Source organism: Lampetra planeri, chromosome 36 (assembly GCF_965212315.1).
Source record: "Lampetra planeri chromosome 36, kcLamPlan1.2.h2, whole genome shotgun sequence".
Classification (NCBI taxonomy): domain Eukaryota; kingdom Metazoa; phylum Chordata; class Hyperoartia; order Petromyzontiformes; family Petromyzontidae; genus Lampetra; species Lampetra planeri.
Genome location: NC_136142.1, coordinates 10614746 through 10633365, shown reverse-complemented (window position 1 = coordinate 10633365; position 18620 = coordinate 10614746). Strand labels below are relative to the sequence as shown.

General features: G+C 53.1%; 1 protein-coding gene across 4 annotated transcripts in view; it reads left to right on the top strand.

The window, feature by feature from the left end:
• The window catches only part of LOC144730802 (E3 ubiquitin-protein ligase MIB2-like), a 57876-nt gene that overhangs the window by 5630 nt on the left and 33626 nt on the right, over positions 1-18620 (top strand). For all 4 annotated transcript variants that reach the window (XR_013587852.1, XM_078611564.1, XM_078611562.1 and 1 more), the window contains exons 3-5: positions 6230-6401; positions 14843-14949; positions 17409-17603. Coding sequence is in view for 3 of the 4 variants with exons in the window: in XM_078611564.1 (XP_078467690.1) it covers positions 6230-6401; positions 14843-14949; positions 17409-17603 (474 nt within the window). In the remaining variant the exon portion in view is untranslated. The remainder of the gene's footprint in view (positions 1-6229; positions 6402-14842; positions 14950-17408; positions 17604-18620) is intronic.

Genomic DNA, 18620 nt, shown 5'->3' with positions numbered 1-18620 from the left:
GTTCGGCCGGATTTAGGGGGCTAAACGGGCGTGGCACGGGCTTGAGAAGAGATTGAGTGATGTGGTACAGGAGGATGTGGAGCTGAGTGGACTTGCCGATGACTGGTACCAGCGCTGTCAAGATCGGCCTCTGTGGAGGAGGCTCGTGAAGGACGCTACTGGGCAGTTGGAGGCAGTCGCCCTCCAACAACAACGGAGGGCAGAGGAGCGACGCTCACAACAACGAGCGGAGCGTCAGGTGGCTAAAGCACAGCAAGTTTGCACAGTAGGGGGCACAGGTGGTGCATCAGCCACTCATCTCAGTTGACCCATGGCACCTGGGTCCGCCACTTAGTGGCGAATGGTGGTTGTTGTTGTTGTGTGCGTGTGGTGCCCAAGTGGTCTGCCTATTTAAGAAGGGGGACCGTACAGGCTGTGACAATTATAGGGACATCTCCCTTCTCAATGTGCCGGGAAAGGTCCTGGCAACGTATTCAACATCACCTTGCCAGGCACGCTGAGGAAAGGCTTGCGGAGCCCCAATATGGTTTCAGGAATGGGCGGTCCTGCACAGATGCCATATTTTCTGTCCGGCTGCTGCACCAGAGGTGTAGGAAATTCCAACAAGACCTGGTGAAGGCCTGTGATACCATCAGTAGACCTGGGCTCTAGGTTGATCTTCATGCTTTCGGAGTCCCTGACTCTCTGCTCACAATCATTAAGGACCTTCAAACTAGATTCGAAGCTTTCGTGACTGCAGGAATTACTCTTTGGTTCTTTCGGTAAAGTCACGTAGAAAATAAAATCAAATAATAATAGAGTATGACGTTTCGGTTGCAACACAAGCACCATCATCAGATAAGAATGAATGATAAAACAGAGACAACGGGAACAGCATAGGCAGACAAACATGCAGAGAGAGACACACACAAGTGTGCGTAGGTGTGCGTGTGTTTAGGTTTAGGGGTTAGGAGAACCTACCGTGAGAAACTTTAGTTTTTATATGACTCACGATTATGCGTTTGTGTAACATGTCTGTGTGAATGTGTAGGTGAGTGTGTATGGGGAGCGGTAGTGTAGCGGTGTGTAAACATCGCCACTGGGGGAGACAAAGGACACCTGGCGTTGTGCTGGCCATCTATCCCCTCGTGTGCCGTGCCGGCCTTCATCGGTGCTACTCGCTAACAGCACTTGCCCCAATAGTCTGTTGAGACTACAAGAGGGGTCTTTGTGTTTGTATACGTGTGTAGTGTGTGTGTGTTTGATGTGTGTATTTTTATTACTATTGTTTTTACATTCAACCTTCACCCTCATGGGCCAGACACCATTTTACACAAGTTGTTTAATACTCGCAACACACCTTTGATTCCCAAAGCACACGACCTTAATCAGAAATGTGGTTAACCACGAAGCACGTGATGCTTCGCATTGAAGCAAGACAGGCGCTGATGACAATGCTTCATGTGGCCTGGGTTGGTAGATCGTACACATTCGTGGAGTCGACATCTTCTGTCATGCCAGGGTATGATGGCATTCCAGTAAGAGGATTCATTTCCATCTGCATTCCATCTATATGGGGATAGAGTGTTACTCTCCTTGCACGCACAGCTTTTCCCTGGGTATTCCGGTTTTCTCCCACATGTAATAAACACTTCTGAATGTAATTGGCCAAAACATTCCAGTATAGGACCACAGACCTCAATTAAATATCTGGCACCAGTTATGTCTGCTTGTCTGTTGTTTCCCCACACTGCTGAATCATCCTCTGTCTCAGAGTGAATGAAAGCTGTGCATGCTAACAATCCTAAATCATTAAGAGACGTCTCATCCAGTAGTGAGTTACGGAGTCTTGACTCTTCCAAGACTTTCAACTCTGGAACCCCCCAGTTCTTTTGAGACTGTGTCTCATTACTGATGCCGATTCAGAGGGTCCTGCATTCCCACACAGGAACAACGGGGTACCAGGCGACCTTTGCTCGGGGAGTTCCCGAGTCATTTTAGTCCTTACAAATTAAGCACTTCCTTGGTGACCCAATTCACTGGCAAGGCGCTCGACCTCGTCGGATCTCGGGAGATGAGCCGCGTCGAGTGTGGATAGTTGCTGTACGTGGGTGCCCACCACGCAAAGCAAGCTACGTGGCTTGCCGGGCCATGTCGTGGGCAGCAGAGGGCAGTGCAGCAACATCCGCTGTTTTGTACTTCTTTACTCCCTCTCCTATGCCGCCCCCCTTCACCACCCTGCAGTGACGAGTGTGGTGAAGTATCAAATAACCCCCATTATCCACACATGGGGAGACCCCCCCCCCTCTCCATGTAGCAGTGGATTGACAATCGGGTTGTACGTGTAGAAATTAACTCCCCGACTTTCGGTTCCAGTTTCATGAGCACCGGTTTCAAACGCATTGACGTTGTGCAGGGAGCGAACATCTACACGCCGAGTGTACGGATGGGCATGAACAATATGTGGATGTGTGCGTGTGAATTTCTGTGCCACAATCCCAGCTGTCGGGGTTCAATTTGCGGCCATGATATACAATGCCAGCACCAGCACCGCGTGTTTGGCGTGTGTCTCCGATGTCCATTCCTGCGCTCTGCATGTCGTTTGATTGCGTTGACTGTTAGGTGGCAGTAGAATAATGTGTTGTACTACTGCGTAGCTTTCTCATGTTGTACCACATGTGCTTCGGCACAGTGTCCGACGTTTCACTCCACGTCCTTCCCCCGCACCTCCGATGACCACGGTCAGCTACGTATGCTGCGAAAGAAGTTCAACATTATACATACCTACACGCCCTGGGAGCTTCTTCTGGAACTGTTTCTGATCTCGTCAAATCTCGGATCAGTTTCTGAAGAGGAATCTCCCACTGCGTTTTGCGAAACGTCTGACATCGTGCCGAAGGACGTGCGGCACGACCCGCGTCACGCAGGAAACTTAATCATTTCCTGAGCCAAGGCCAGTCCGCAAGGACCTTGCGAGATTCATCAATCCATAAATTCATCCAGACTGGACGACTGCAGCACGCTCTGCCTCAGACGGCCTCGTTCTCTCAGTCATCCTATGCTGCTGCATCAGAATGCAGCAGCTCGCTTGCTGAATGTTGTTCCGGAGTTCAGTTTCTTGAGTAAGCTCCTGGAGCGAAACATCAGACATCGTGTGCCGAAAGATCCCCAGCGCACAGCCTCGTCTCTCGTAGCCTCGTCTCTCGTAGCCTCGTCACGCGGTGTTCCGTATGCCCTGTGCTGTCCTGCGTGAATTCCCGAGCTTGGCGAATGACAAAATAAGTGACTTGGAGTGTCGAGGGTCACAGAGTATAAACCAGGGTGGCAACGCTGCGGTGACGTCACTTTAAACAACGATCCCCCGTATAGCCTTACCAGACTGTTGGGGCAAGTGCTGTTAGCGAGCACCTATGAAGGCCGGCACGGTTCACGAGGAGGTGGGTGGCCAGCACCACGCCCGGTCTGCCTTTATCTCCCCAGTGGCGATTTTTATACACCACACCGGGTAATAATTTGAGGCTGAGTCGACCTAGGGAAAGAGGCCCAGGACCAGTTCAGATAATTGTCACTGGTGTTGGCCGTGAGCGGGAATCGAACTCGAATCGCCTGGTTCTTAGCGCAGCGCGCTAACCGCTACACTACCGCTCCCCACGTCACTACACACGCACGCGTGCGTAGCCGTACGTGCACAGTAGTAATGTGTTGTTGCGTTTGTCCATTTGGCTGCAGTAGAATGTTATGATGATCTGAAGCGGTCCTGGGCCTCCCCTATGTCGACTCAGCCTCAAATGAGTACCTGGTGCCGTGTGGAGTAAACCGCCACTGGGGAGACGAAGGCGGCCGGGCGTGGTCCTGGCCACCAACCCCCTCGTGTGCCGTGCCGGCCTTCATAGGTGCTTGCTAACAGCACTTGTCCCTATAGTCTGTTAAGGCTTTTTGGGGGGGCGTAGTCTTTGTCTTTGTTAGGTAGCAGTTGAATATTCTCTCTGTCGTTTCGTTCACGCGGTGGCCTACGTCACATTGTGTATTATGTCTAAACGCTCATCAATGGAGTTTGACAAACGTCTCAATGATTGGGCTGCGGAGCTTGGGGAAATTGTTGGTGGCGGCAGTTCTAGTTCCCGTGCCTCTGAATCACTCTTTGAGAGTGAACGAAAACTGCTGAGCGCATGACAAATTGTTGTCTTGTATGTTTTTGTCATTCCTCAGTCGTGTTTTCTTTGCCTCTCGTGACCACAGTGGCGCTGTGGTCAAAGTTGTCGACCTCCCATCATTCGGGTCGAGGGTTTACTCAGCGCATCATAAGCGTCGTCGTTACTATCATCATAATCATTGAATAAAAATATGTAAATATTTATTTAGACTGCAGGAGGAATGTTATGAGCTACAAAGCTCTTTGTCACAGATGTCCAGTAAGGGCTGGTCAGACATTTAGAAACAAAGAATGCAAACACATGATAGGAGTGCAAAGTATAGGAAAGGTAAACAAATCACTTAAAAACTATTTTTTATTTTACCAGGTAAGGCCCACTGAGCTATAGAGTTATTTTTAAGAAGTAACCTGGCCACAAATGATAGCTTAACGAAGTGGCTTATCACGTGGATATATATATATTTTTAGAACGAAGGTAATTGGTTCTGCAAAACCGGTCGTTAAGTGATTTGGTCATTAAACGAGTATCAAAAATACATGTCAAAGACATAATTCATTCCGATAGCTTCGAAAGTTACTATTTTTCACCCAAAAATTGTACTTTATAGTATTTAAACAATGGATATAATACGTAAAGATACTAACACCATTATAAATACATAATATTAAAAATAACGTGGATAATCAAGGCATTAATTCATATTTACTGTACCTACAACAGCCCGTCATTAACAGGGGAATGGTTGGTAAGGGAACACATTGGGCTCTATGGAGGCACTACACTACTATACACTACACACTCTGGTTCTTTCGGTAAAGTCACGTAGGTAGAAATAAAACAAATCACGACGTTTGGATCGCAACACAAGCAATCTTCACCAGGTGGAACAACCACAGCAAGAAAATGCTGAAGTAGGCGAGAGAGCTGCCGTGGCAAGAGGTTATATAGGTAAGAAAGGGGGGCGGTAAGGGGGGAGAGAGAGGGGGGTGGGGAAGGGGGGGTGAGCGTTCGGGGGAGAGGAAGTGAGGCTGGGGGGGGGGGAAGTGGGCGGGGCTAGAAGTGGGAAGCTGAGTGTGGGATACGGGGGGGGGAGTAAATAGGAAAAATGTACTAGTAAACGGCACGTAGGGTGGAAACAACCACAACCAGTTAAGGCTTTACCTGGTTAATAACATCCTTTCAATGATTGCTCAATTTTCTCGGTTGAAGTTATGTTTATATATCTGGATGGCTTCATGAACAAACTTTTGAAAGTTGCCCAAAGGTTTGCAGAGTACCTTGGTCTCAGAAAAAAACAATATCATGCGAGCCCATAGCGTTATAACAATGGTCAGCTACGGCAGAGGTATTGGTTCTGCCGTGTTTCAGATCTGCCTTGTGTTCGCGAACACGGTCCGAGACATGTCGTTTCGTTTCCCCAAAGTAACTGCTACCGCAGGTACAACTCAGTTTGTAGACTCCAAGGTATTGCATGCGACACACTACACTACTATCCACTACACTACTATAGACTATTATACACTACACTATGCACTACACATTTGGCTCCCTGGAGGTCCCTCGTTAGGCGATTCGTCGTTAACAGGGGTGGTCGTCAAGAGGGGTTCTCCTGTATTTACATGGGGTTTGGGCAAGACACGTCACCAGGAGGGATGATGACCTGTGGTAGAGATGAATGCCGGAGTAGCGGCTAAAAGAAGGAATACACTCAAGATGGCACACCCGCCACGGAGATGGAGGGCCTTCAGCCAGCAGTGCATAGGCCATGGACAATGATGGGGGCGGGGTGTTTGCATTTTTATTATCATCATCAAAGTGCGGGGTGTGTGTCTGCCTTATCATCACCGTTCACCTGTGTCTCCGTGTGTCTCCGTGTGTCTCCGCATGTCCACTTGCATGTTTCCACGAATGCCTGTGTGCTACTGCTTACGTGCTCGCTCGCATCTTCGCTCGCATGTGGCAACTGAGCTGAATACTCCCACCGCAGGGGGTGACTCGCAAACGCGCTCATCCTCGTACCCCGCCACGCGTGGAGCTCAACGCGTCTCCGTGCTCGACTCCTTGCACGTGCCCCCTCCCGCTGCCCGCGCGTGCAGGCGTGCGTCACCCCAACATCATCTGCGACTCGTGCAAGAAGCACGGCATCGTGGGCATGCGCTGGCGCTGCAGCGTGTGCTACGACTTCGACCTGTGCACGCAGTGCTACATGGGCAACAAGCACGATCTGGGCCACGCCTTCGAGAGGCACGAGACGGCGCTCTCCCGCCCGTGAGTAACCCCCCGCCCCTCCGCCCACCCCTCTGCCCCCCTGGTTGCCCAACCGTAATTTCTGTAACTGCCCCGCACTGCTTCCACTGGGCGTCAATGACGCTGCTGATGTGTGAAGTCCAAATTGAGTGATTTGCAGGTGATTTTTTTTCTATTCAGCATTGGGATTGTTTTGGCCGACACCAGTTACGTAGAATGATTATTTAATTATTATTATTTTGCTATGGGAGGAAACCGGAGAAACCGGAGGACGCCGGTACAGCACCGGGCTAGGAGAACGTGCGCACTCCACGCAGGGATGCGCCCGAGTCCGAAATTGAACCCAGGCCCCTGCGACCATTGCTTAACACGACAGTTGCATGAGGCTACGTAGCTGTCTGTATCGCCACACCCTATACAGGAGGTGCGGTGTCCGTATTCTTCATACTGAAGCCAACTGACTGTAACCCTTGTCAGAACCATAGCCCTGACCCTAATCTTGATTCTAACCCATAGTCTTAATTCTAACGCTGAGTCTAAATCATTTCCCTTACCCTGACTCTCACCCTGACCCCGGATCCTAACCTAGATTCTGCTCCTCGGTGGCTGTGCGTTGCCATGTGGTTTCCTGTGCGGTAGGTCATGTGGGGTCGGTAGGATTTCTGGCTTCCCCCTCTACCTTTGTCTCCACGCTCACTGCCCCACTCTCTCGGTGGCCTCCCCCCCCCCACCGCTCCTCCCCGTGGATAGCTCCCCGCTGTACCCCACCCTTGGGATTTGGCGACCTGAGACCGTCTCTGTGTCTTTGTGAGTGCGCAGGGGTCACACACACGCACACACCCACGCGCACACACGCACGCTCGCGCACACGCAGGGGCAATTCATCCCGCGTAATTGCATTTCGCTTTTTTCCCATCTCACAGACACGCACACAAAAAATTATATATACGAAGCGATCCATTTATAGCTCAGCCTAACCCTGTAACATTATAGCTAAAGGCGCAGCGCAGGATTTGCTTGCTCACAGTCCTGCTGGCGGAAGCACCCTCCGTGAGAGAGGGCGCTCGAAAGAGAGTCCCGTCAAGACTTTGGCCTACTCTTTTGCATTGGCCAGATGTTTTTTGAAGCGGCGAAAGTACCCACACCTTTCCCCACCGCACGCGACCTGCCAATCGACTCACTGCGGTTGTACCCATTCACACTGCTGGGTGGACACAGGCGGTTGGCGAGGGCGGTGGCAGGGGGGGTGGGTGGGGTGTGATTAAAGAAACTCGGCTCCCGTTGTTTCAACTGCTGCACCACACCAGGTGCATGGGGTCGAACTGGTGGCGTTCAGCGTTGCAGGTCGAGTGCAGCTGCTAATCCGTCCGTACACTGCTGCGGCCACCATCCCTCAGGAAGGAATGACTCTCTCCCGAGAGAAAGCAACATGACCATTCAAAGCCTCTTTGTACCCCGGCAACCCCCCCAATCAAGGCAACTGGGTCCCCACGCCCATCAGGTGACTTTTGAGGCCACAGTCCACAGAGAGTCCACGTCTCTAGTCAACACACTTTTAGTAAGGCATTTGTGTTCGTGCTGTATATGAGCAAGTTTTGTGTTCGGAAGGCATTTGTGTTGGTATTGTGTATGAGCGTGTTTTGTGTTCACGTTGTGCATCGCCGCAAAGTGACGCTCGCGCTGCCTCATGCAGATTAAACAAAAACTTTCCCTGCCACGGCATTCACAGCACAGAGTGCATGGCACAGCGTACGAGCTGACGTCCTAGAGACACTTCGGCATAGAGCGGTGGTTCTCAACCCGTGGGTCGCAGTCCCCCAGGGGAGGGGGGGAGCATTGAAACCCACGTATTACAAACCGTATCACCTCTTTTCTGTTGTGTACGTAAGTATGTTGAACGTCTTTCGCACCGTACGTAGCCAACCGTGCTAATCGGAGGTACGGAGGGGGAAGGACAACACACTAAACACAAAAGCAATTCTAAATAAATAATATCGGAAGGAAGAGCATTCCAGACGGCTGCAGAAAGCGCATCTGAATGCACGCAATGCATCACTCCTCCAATAGTGCTTTTTGTTTGCTGGCCACAGGACGTTTTGGGCCTTTAAATTAATGACTTGGAAAACCGTGATTAAAAAAAACAACTATTTCTATTTTACCCAGTAAGGCCCACTGAGCTGTGTAGCTCTTTTTCAGAAGCGACCTTGCCACATGATAGTACAACAAAGTGGCTTATCACGTGGAAATGTATTGCAGACAAATACTCTAAACGATTCTAAATGTGGAGGGAAAAGCCGGAGGACCCGGTGAAACATCCACGTGACCACGGGGAGGGAGAGAGAAACCGCAAACTCCATATCAGGCGTTAGGATCGGGATCAAACCCCCGACCTCCTGCACACCAGGTGAGGTAGTTAACGTCTCGCCACCGGTGCACCCAATTCGGAGGGCATCTTTAAAAAAACAAAAAAACTCGGAGGGTATCACCATCACCGGCAGCATCAGCAGTGGCAGCAACGGAAGTCTGACGGATCAAAGCTTATTCCTCTTCATTCACCATCGATCATCCCGGCAAATCTCGGCCGGCACACGCCGGGAACATTAATTTGTGTGGCCGGGGGATTGTGGCGAGAGAGGGGTGCGCGTGCTGTAATGGGGTTTGTGATGGATCATAGTTGTTGTTCGTGGTGATGCATTTGGGATGGACGTAACGGCTCCGGCGGGGTGCTTCGGTGACCCCCCCCCCCCCCCCCTTAGCCAGCGTGCTCTCCCATGGCAGCTCCTGTCCTTGAAACTCCAAAGATTGTCGGAGGAGGAGGACGAGGATTGTCGGAGGAAGAGGAAGGGATTACTTAACACGTAGGGTTTTTCGCAAGCCAGTGATTATGATTTGTAAATATATTTTTGGGTTAGGCCCAAATGTAATAATGATAACAACGTCGTCTTGCAAAGCACAGCCAAACTGTGCTCGCTCGCTCGCTCCCGTAGAGAGAGAACGACTCACGGGGAGCTGGGAGGAACCACAGACGAGCGGTGGTGAGCCGGTGCTGTCAACAGTTGCCAAAGCTCTGCGGTCCTCTAAAATATTAATGTTTTCAGCCAATGAATGAGTGTTTACATTCCCTATACAGAAGGGGCAGATGTTGTTGGTCTACATTATTATGCAGCACTGTCTTCTGGCGAGCCAGCGTGTGGCACCTCAGTTTAATGCGCAGCACGCTTTCGCGACCAATTTCGACAGTAGATATTTATTTGGGTTAGGTCACGTAAATATAAATGTGTCTTCAATCTGCCACCACCCAACGTAGCCTGTTTGTACACGTGCCAATTAGTTACTACTTCAGCAAACCGGTGTGTTGAAGATTAAAACCACAATATTTTCAATTCTATTTTACGCTTTCTGGCAATAAAACAGTCAATAATAAAACAGGTGTTAAGATGTTCAAATACCAAATAGGTACATTTTGCAAGGCATCAAGTCTGCATTAACCACACGTCCTTGTGGTGAACATGCAAACAAACATGCTCTGATAATATATGTTTGTGGTGCATGTTCGATGCGTGCATCGCAAAGTTAGTGATGAATGGCCAGCAACGACCAGCACCATTGTACCGCACCTCCGATTAGCACGGTTGGCTGTGTACGTACGGCGCGAAGGAAGTTCAACATCCGTAGGTAGATGACGGTGAGAGCGTGCGATGTTTTTTGAGTTGAGTGATGTTGTTATTGTAAGATCTTGGGAGAGAAAAGAGATGACGGGAGGGAATTTCCGAAGTTGAGCGGTGCGAGGGATGAAGCAGACTGGGTGGCTGAGTGAGTGAGTGGCTGAGTGGGCGGCTGAGTGGGTGGGCGGCTGAGTGAGTGGGCGCCTGAGTGAGTGGGTGGCTGAGTGGGCCAGGGGGTTCTTTGTGAGTCACCCCAGCGGTGGGTGGCACCCGCTCCCATCGCATCCTCGCTCGCTCCCTCATTGGCCTCTCTCACTCATTGACACACTCGCTCTCGTGCTCACTCGTTTACTCACACTAACAACAAAGTTCCCAATGTGTAGCCTTGAACAGACTTGGGGCAAGTGTTGTTAGCGAGCATCTATGAAGGCCGACATGAGGGGTGGGTGGCCAGCACCACGCTTGGCCACCTTTGTCTCCCCAGTGGCAATGTTAACACACCACTCCAGGTACTCAGTTGAGCTCTGAGTCGACCTAGGGGAAGCCCAGCACCAGTTCAGATAATCGTCAACGGTGTTGATAGCCATAGGCGGGAATCGAACTCAGGTGGCCGGGTTCGCAGCGCAGCGCGGATAACCGCTACGTTACCGCTGCACAACATATACTCACCAGCACTCCCTTGCCCGCACGTACTCGCCCGCACGCACTCGCCCGCACCTACTCACCCGCACCTACTCACCCCCACCTACTCACCCGCATGCATTCACCTGCCCGCACTCACCCGCACTCACTCATCCACACGCGTTCACCTGCACGCACTCATCCGCACACACTCACGCACACCTACTCGCCCACACGCGTTCACCGGCACATACTCACCCGCACCTACTCACCCGCACGCACTAACCCGCACGCACTCATCCGCACACACTCACGCACACACTCACGCACACCACGGCGGTCATTCACTCAAACATCACCCACTGGCTTGGCAGGACTCAGATCGATGGCAAATCGCGGCCAAAGCGGCCACTCGCCTTCTTTTGTTTTTCTCGTTGGGCCAGACTCGGTAATTTTTCTTTGTTTGTTCAGTTAGGGTTGAAGGGGGGGGGGGGGAATGAGAGGAGGGGGGATCAAACCTGACCCGGTCAGACACTGGCACTCAGGTGAAAGCACAGTGTGGCCATCCCTCGACGTGTTAGAACCCATTTCTATTTGGTATCACTCTTACCCAGGTGTCGTGGTCAGGGACGTCTTGTGGCGCGGTGGTCAGCGCGTCGCGCTCCGAGACCGTTGACCCGAGTTCCATTCCCAGCCACGGCCGCCACCGCACCGGTCGCGAGCAATATCGATATGCGACTCGATCGTCGGGCTTCCCCCCCATCCCCCGCTCCCTCCGCTTCACCAACCCGCACTGAGCCGGCACGGTGAAGTATGGTCAAATGGCCCCCGTGGTCTATGCAGGTTGGTTCGTGGCCACGGCACGCATCTAAATCCTATTTTTTAACTATGTTCATTTTACCAACTCAGTCCCACTGAGCTATATACGATAGGAGTGCAAAGTTTAAGTAAGGAAAGTAAATTACGAAGAAAAATAATTTTTTGCCAGGTAAAGCCCCACTGAGCTATTAGCTTCTCTTTCAGCGACTTGGCCACAGGTAGCCCAACGAAGTGGCTGACATCATCACATGGACATTTATAGCAGCCTAATACTCTAAAAACGCGTGACGTTGACCCGGAGAAAAATCCACGCTACCACGGGGAGAGAAACACCGCAAACTCCAAATATACAGCAGGCGTCAACGTCGGGATCGAACCCAACGACCTCCTGTGTACCAGGCGAGGTAGTTAACATCTCGCCACCATGGCGCCCCATCGGTGATTACCTGATCCTGGACCAACCCGTGTGGCCCGGGGTGGTGAAGTGAGTCGTTACAGCGACCCCAATGACCCAACACGGCTTGTGGAGGGAGGACATCATCCAGCAGTGGAATTTCGTTTGTGTCTCTGCTCCAGCGCCCGTGTCACTCGCCTCCCCCGTACGCGAAAGCGGTTTTCGAATGCCGACAATTTTAAATCACGCCACGCCTTGGTGCGGCGCGATTTCCCCGCCCGTAATTGATTTGACGAAACGGCCGTCACTGCCGACGTGGTGTCTGCGGAGCGTTCGGACGCGGTGAGACCCTGGTGATGCTCACCCTGCCGGTCTTGGTGACGCCCCGGTGTTCATGAATTGCGCCCCTGCGGTGTGGAACTTGGGATGCCGTGGGGTGGGGGGGGTTGGTGGATTGCACAGAGATCGGTGTGTGTGAGTGTGACAGAGACCTTTTTTGTTAGAACATTGTGTGTGTGCATTTGCTAGATGGGGAAAGCCTTTTCTTTAGTAGATGGCTTTGCATGTGTGAGTCTGTGAGTGTGAGTTGTGTGTATTGGAATAGGTCTGTTTGAGTGGGTACATATGTGAGTGAGTACCCGGTGACCTGGGGTCGATTCCCATTCACGACCAACATGGGGATCTTTGTACGTATGTTAGCCTGTGTGGGGAGTTGTAGCATCACAGTTAGCGCACTGCGCTACGAGCCCGGCCACCTGAGTTTGATTCCTGCTCACGGCTAACATCGGTGACCATTATCTGAACCAATTCTGGGCCTCCGCTAGGTCGACTCAGCCTGAAATAAGGACCTGGTGCGATCTGTAAACATCATCACTAGGGACACAAAGGCGGCCGGGCGTGGTGCTGGCCACCCACCCCCTCGTGAACCATACCAGCCTTCAAAGGTGCTCGCTAAAAGCACTTGCCCCAGCAGTCTGTTAAAGGCTATACGGGGGATCTTTGTGTTAGCCCATCTGAGTTTGTGTGAGCATTTCTGGGTATCCAAGCGTGTGTTTGAGTGTGTGTCTGCAGCTAAATTTGTGAGAGTATTTGTGTGCATGAGTAATTCTGCGTCCGTTTATCCCGAGTGAGCGTGCTTCCACGTCCACATCGTCATGCCCGTCCGTTCATCCCCCTTTGTCTTTCCTGCCGCCACTCATCCCTGTTGTCCCCATCTGTGGGGGAGAGGGGTTGGGGGGGGGGGCCTGGCAACTGCTCCATCATCCCGATAAATTCAGACGCTCGGCGCACACGCCTGCAAGTTCAGACTCACTCCATCACACACCCCCCGCGAGGGGGAGGGGGCGCACACGGGCATCACCGTCAGTGCCAGAGACAGACGACGAGCAGGAGGAGGAGGAGGGGGCGGAAGAGGAGGAGGAGAGGGCGGATAAGAAGGCAGCGAGGGGGTGGACATGGGCCGTGCCCGTGTGCCCATCAATCACGTTTCAATTCGCTTTACGGAGAAGGAGATGCGCACATTCCCCCCCCCCGTCTCCATCGCTCGCGCCTCGTCAGCGGAATGACGGGCGAGGGGGCGGAGGTGGGAGACGTGGGGTGGGGGGGGAATACCGTCCGGAGGGGGGCCGTGGCCCGGTTATTGGGGGGGGGGGCTGGGAGGGACACCAAGTGGAGACAGAGTAGGTAGCCCCCCCGCCTGCCGCCCACCCCTTCCCACCCCCCGTTTCATTGCTAGCATGAGGGCACATGCCAACTTGGCTGGTACGCTTCATTTACGTGGAGACGTTGCCGAGCCGGTGCCGTGAAGATTTTTTTTATTTTACTTTACCAGGTCAGGCCCACACTGAGCTGTGTCGCTCTTTTTCAGAAGCGACCTGGCCACCAATGATAGCTCAACAAAGTGGCTTATCATCACGCAGACATTTATAGCAGCCCAATACTCTAAATGCATGCTTCGAAATGTGAAGGGACAAACCGGAGGACCCGGAGAAAAATCCACGGGGAGAGAGATACACGTAAACGCCAACAATACTGGCGTCAGGGTCGGTACCGAACCCATGAGCTCCTGCAGACCAGGCAAGGTAGTTAACATCTCGCCACCGTGGCTCCTATCCTGGGTTGCAATCTGGGATTCAGCCGCCCAACCAACCGAACAAGAACTGTAATTAAAACCGACTTCTCGGGTTTAGCGATAGGACGGTCACGTCCATGTTGCAACATCGTCAACATAGCCAAAGCCGGCTGGCTTCTAAATTCCGGTCAGCTTCCACTGCAGTTGTCATACGGCGAGCAGCGCCTTGCAGCGTGTTCCACCCCCTTCTCCCTCCGTGTGGATGAAGAGGCCAATGACAGGGACTTCCGAAATGAGTTCTGTGATATCCACTTCCGGAGGTCGTCTTCTTCAGGGGGTGGAGGACGGCGGGGTCAGGGGGGGGGCGATGTCACCGCACAGGTTCTGAATGAAAATGTCCTCCTTTAGATGACAACAATGAACGCGAGCGGAACAATAGAAATGTAATTGGGGAGGGAAGCGGATGAAGATGAATGTTCGATTTGCCCTTGGCAGGAAGTCGCGGGAGTGCGCCGTCGGTGTGAGCACTGTGAATGCAGAGTTTGTGTGGCGTCGGCGGCTGCGCCATTGGCCATGCTCAGCGATGATTCGGGGACCCGGGGCGCCCCGCGTTCGTGGGGCACTGTGTTACATGGTGTGTGGTGTAGTGTGGTGCGGTGTGTGACAGCAGGTGTCGTGTGGTGCGGTGTGTTTCAAGGGGTGTGGTGTAGTGTGGGCCACTGTTACAACAGGTGTAGTGTAGTGCGGTGTGTTACAGTGGATTGTGGTATGGTATAATGTGGTGCGGTGCTGTAGAGTACACTGTGGTATCACTTCGTGCTGTAGAGAACACTGTGGATAAACGTGGTGCTGTAGAGTACACCGTGGTATGACGCGGTGCGGTGTAATGCAGGGTCCCCGTGAGCTCCCGTGCCGGGCTGGAGCGGGTGCAGCTGCGGGGCCTCTTCCAGGGGGCGAAGGTCGTGCGGGGACCCGACTGGGACTGGGGCAACCAGGACGGTACGGACGGCCCGGCCTGCCCACTGCCGCGCTGCCCACTGTTCCGCTGCCCACTGCCGCGCTGCCCACTGTTGCGCTGCCCACTGCCGGGCTGCCCACTGTTGCGCTGCCCACTGTTGCGCTGCCCACTGCCGCGCTGCCCACTGTTGCGCTGCCCACTGCCGCGCTGCCCACTGTTGCGCTGCCCACTGCCGCGCTGCCCACTGCCGCGCTGCCCACTGTTGCGCTGCCCACTGTTGCGCTGTCCACTGTTGCGCTGCCCACTGTTGCGCTGCCCACTGTTGCGCTGCCCACTGCCGCGCTGCCCACTGTTGCGCTGCCCACTGCCGCGCTGCCCACTGTTGCGCTGCCTACTGCTCATTGCCATTTGCCCCTTGCGCTACTTTGATGCCTTTTCTGCCCTCTTGATTCCCCAAACTTTCTCTGCTCTACGCACCGCAACCCTTTCCCACTCCCCTGCTCACTCGCCCCACCCGCTTGCTCACCGAAAGCATCCACCTCCCTTACTCTTACACTTGTTCACTTGCCCACTCGCTCGCTCCACACTCTTACACTCACTCCTCTCTCGTGCACTATCCTACTCTCGCCCCCACTGTCTATCACTGAACCACTTATTCACCCACGCATTCACCCACATTCTCACTCACTTTCTCGTCCGCTCGACCACTCAATTACTTGGCTGATCTCTCACCAATCCATATGCTCACCCACTCACTCACCCACCCATTTACTCACCCACTCACTCACTGGCGCGCTCGCCCACCACCCACTCGGTCAGCCCGCCAGTGAACATCACCCCCTCCGCTGGCTCCCGTTTCCCCGTGCCAATTAATTAGTGGCACAGGCGCAAGGAAAGTCACACGTACTCCCCCTCACAACCCCTCCCCTCCCCTCCCCTACCTGTCCCCCACTCCCCCTCTTGCCCACTCTGCTCGCCAATTTAGTAAATTGCAGCCGAGCGGGCAACGATAACGACGCTTGGCTGCCTGCCGCCCCCCCCCCCCCACCGTGCGTCACTGCGCAATGAGATTGAGAGCTAATTTATGTTGGCAACCATCTCCTCCCGCTCCCTCCCTGCTGCCCCGTAAATTAATGTGAAAGAAAGAGGCATGTTAGAGGAACAGACGTGCGTGTGTGTCCGTGTGTGCGTGCGTGTGTGTCCGTGTGTGCGTGTGTGTCCGTGTGTGCGTGCATGTACACGCCCAGGCCCGTGCGTCCCCGGGCTGTCTGACGCCAGTCTAAAGCATGCTTGATGAGAAAGAGGACTTTGAAGTCACTGCTTCCGCACCCCCCCTCATCCGCTCCCCCAAGGGGGATCTACACCTTTACCACCTCGACAAGTTACACGATGCAAGCTATCCGTGTTGCGGACACGTGTACACACATGTGTTGGGAGCGGTAGTGTACCGGTTAGCGCGCTGCGCTATGAACCTGGCGAGCCGGGTTCGATTCCACGGCCAACACCAGTGACGATTATCTGAACTGGTGATGGGCCAATCTAGATTTTAAGCTTTCGTGACTGCAGGAATCCATGCTCTTTGGTTCTTTCGGTAAAGTCACGTAGATAGAAAATAAATAATATACCTACGTGACTTTACCGAAAGAACCAAAGAGTATGGTGATGGGCCCTTCCCTAGGTAGACTTAGCCTCAAAGTGAGTACGTGGTGTGTAAACATTACCACTGGGGAGACAAAGGCTGCCGTGTGTGGTGCTGGTGACCCACCGCCTCGTGTGCCATGCTGTCCTTCATAGGTGCTATTCTCTAACAGCACTTACCCCAAGTCTTTTAACTTTGTCTGTCATGGAGGAGGCTCATGAAGGACGCTACTGGGCAGTTGGAGGCAGTCGCCCTCTAGCAACAACAGAGGGCAGAGGAATGACGCTCACAACAACGAGCGAAGCTCCAGGCGGCTGAAACGCAGTGAGGTGGCATGGTAGGGAGGACAGGTGGTGCATCTGCCAGTCATCCAGGTCTGTCAACCCAAGGCACCTCAGCCTGTCCCATAACCTGTCAGCGAGTCTTCGACGCTTCACTTCGCCTCAAAGGGCACTTATGTTTTTCTCAAGCGGTGATGTCACTGCCACTTCGTGGTGAATGGCGGCTGTTGTCATCATCGGGAGGTTTAGTGTAGGTATGCGGATTGCACTATAATCCCGGCCACCCGAGTTCGATTCCCGCTCACGGCCAACACCAGTGACGATTATCTGAACCTGTCCTGGGCCTTCCCTGGGGCGATTCAGCCGTCAAATTAGTACTTGGTATGGTGTGTAAACATCAGCACTTGGGGAAACAAAGGCAATCGGGCATGGTGCTGGCCACCCACCCCTTCGTGTGCCATGTCGGCCTTCGTAGGTGCTGCTACTCGTTTGACAACAATTGCACCAGCTGTCTATTCACGCTCTATGCCATTTGGGGGGTGGGGTGATGGTGGCACGGGACCTTTGTGTTTGTCTGTAGGCGGCGATGGGAAGCACGGCAAGGTGAACGAAATCCGGGGCTGGGACGCCGAGTCGTGGCGCAGCGTTGCCTGTGTCACCTGGGCCAACGGCTCCACCAACGTGTACCGCGTCGGGCACAAGGGCAAGGTCGACCTCAAGTGCATCGCCGACTCCCACGGGGGATACTACTTCGCCGAGCACCTGCCCCTGCTGGGTATGGCGACACCTCACCATTTATTTGCTGCTATTTATTTGACCCCAGGGTAAGGCGCGCCACTGAGCCACGTAGCTCTTTTTCAGAAGAGACCTGCCTGTCACAAGTGTATAGGTCAACGAAGTTGGCTCGTCGTCATCACGTGGAAATGGATAGAAGCAGCCAGACGCTCTGCACGTGTGACATTGATTCTAAATGTGGAGGGGAAAAACCGGAGGGCCCGGAGAAAAATCCACGCGACCATTGGGAGAGAGACGCCGCAAACTCCAAATATACAGCAGCAGGCGTCAGGGTCAGGATCGAACCCACGACTTCCTGTGTACCAGGTGAGGTAGTTGACATCTCGCCACCGATGAGGCGGAGATGGGGGGCCCTGGGCCCAGTGATGCGGCCCAGTGGTCGTGCCTTCGGCACGTTGGGTTCAAAATAATAATACAAATTTTATATATTCGTATTGTTTTACTACGTAAGGGTTTTATTCGGGTTCCTCCTCGCAGGTACAGTAATAATACTACAGTAATAATCAACATCGTTCATTGGCTGAAAATCCCCAATGTAGCAGCAGGAAACTCCTGAAATCAAGATCAGAATCTTTATTTAGCCTGGAGTGCCGATGTGCTGTGAAGCTCTTTTTCAGAGATGTCCAGTAGGGGGTCACAGATGTCCAGCAGGGACGGGTCAGCAAGTTACATAGAGTGCAACCCACTCTGTGGGGCTCTCCTGCATTAATATATCGATTAATAATAATTGTTACATGAACAATATCAGTATTAAATAGGGGCGGTTTACATGGCCAGGCGGTGGCGTGGTCGGCACTTGTTGCAGAGGTTCGCGGTTCGAATCCGGCGGGCCGCCCTGGTTAACACTACGGCTGCATGTTAACCGTGATGACGGCACTACGACACGCCGCCTGCGTCAGCGTCGTTCGAAACGGGGTCATCGTGTGCCGGCATCATGGTCCACACTTGGCAACTTTGAAAAACGACACCACAAATCGCTGTGATTATGCACAGCAGC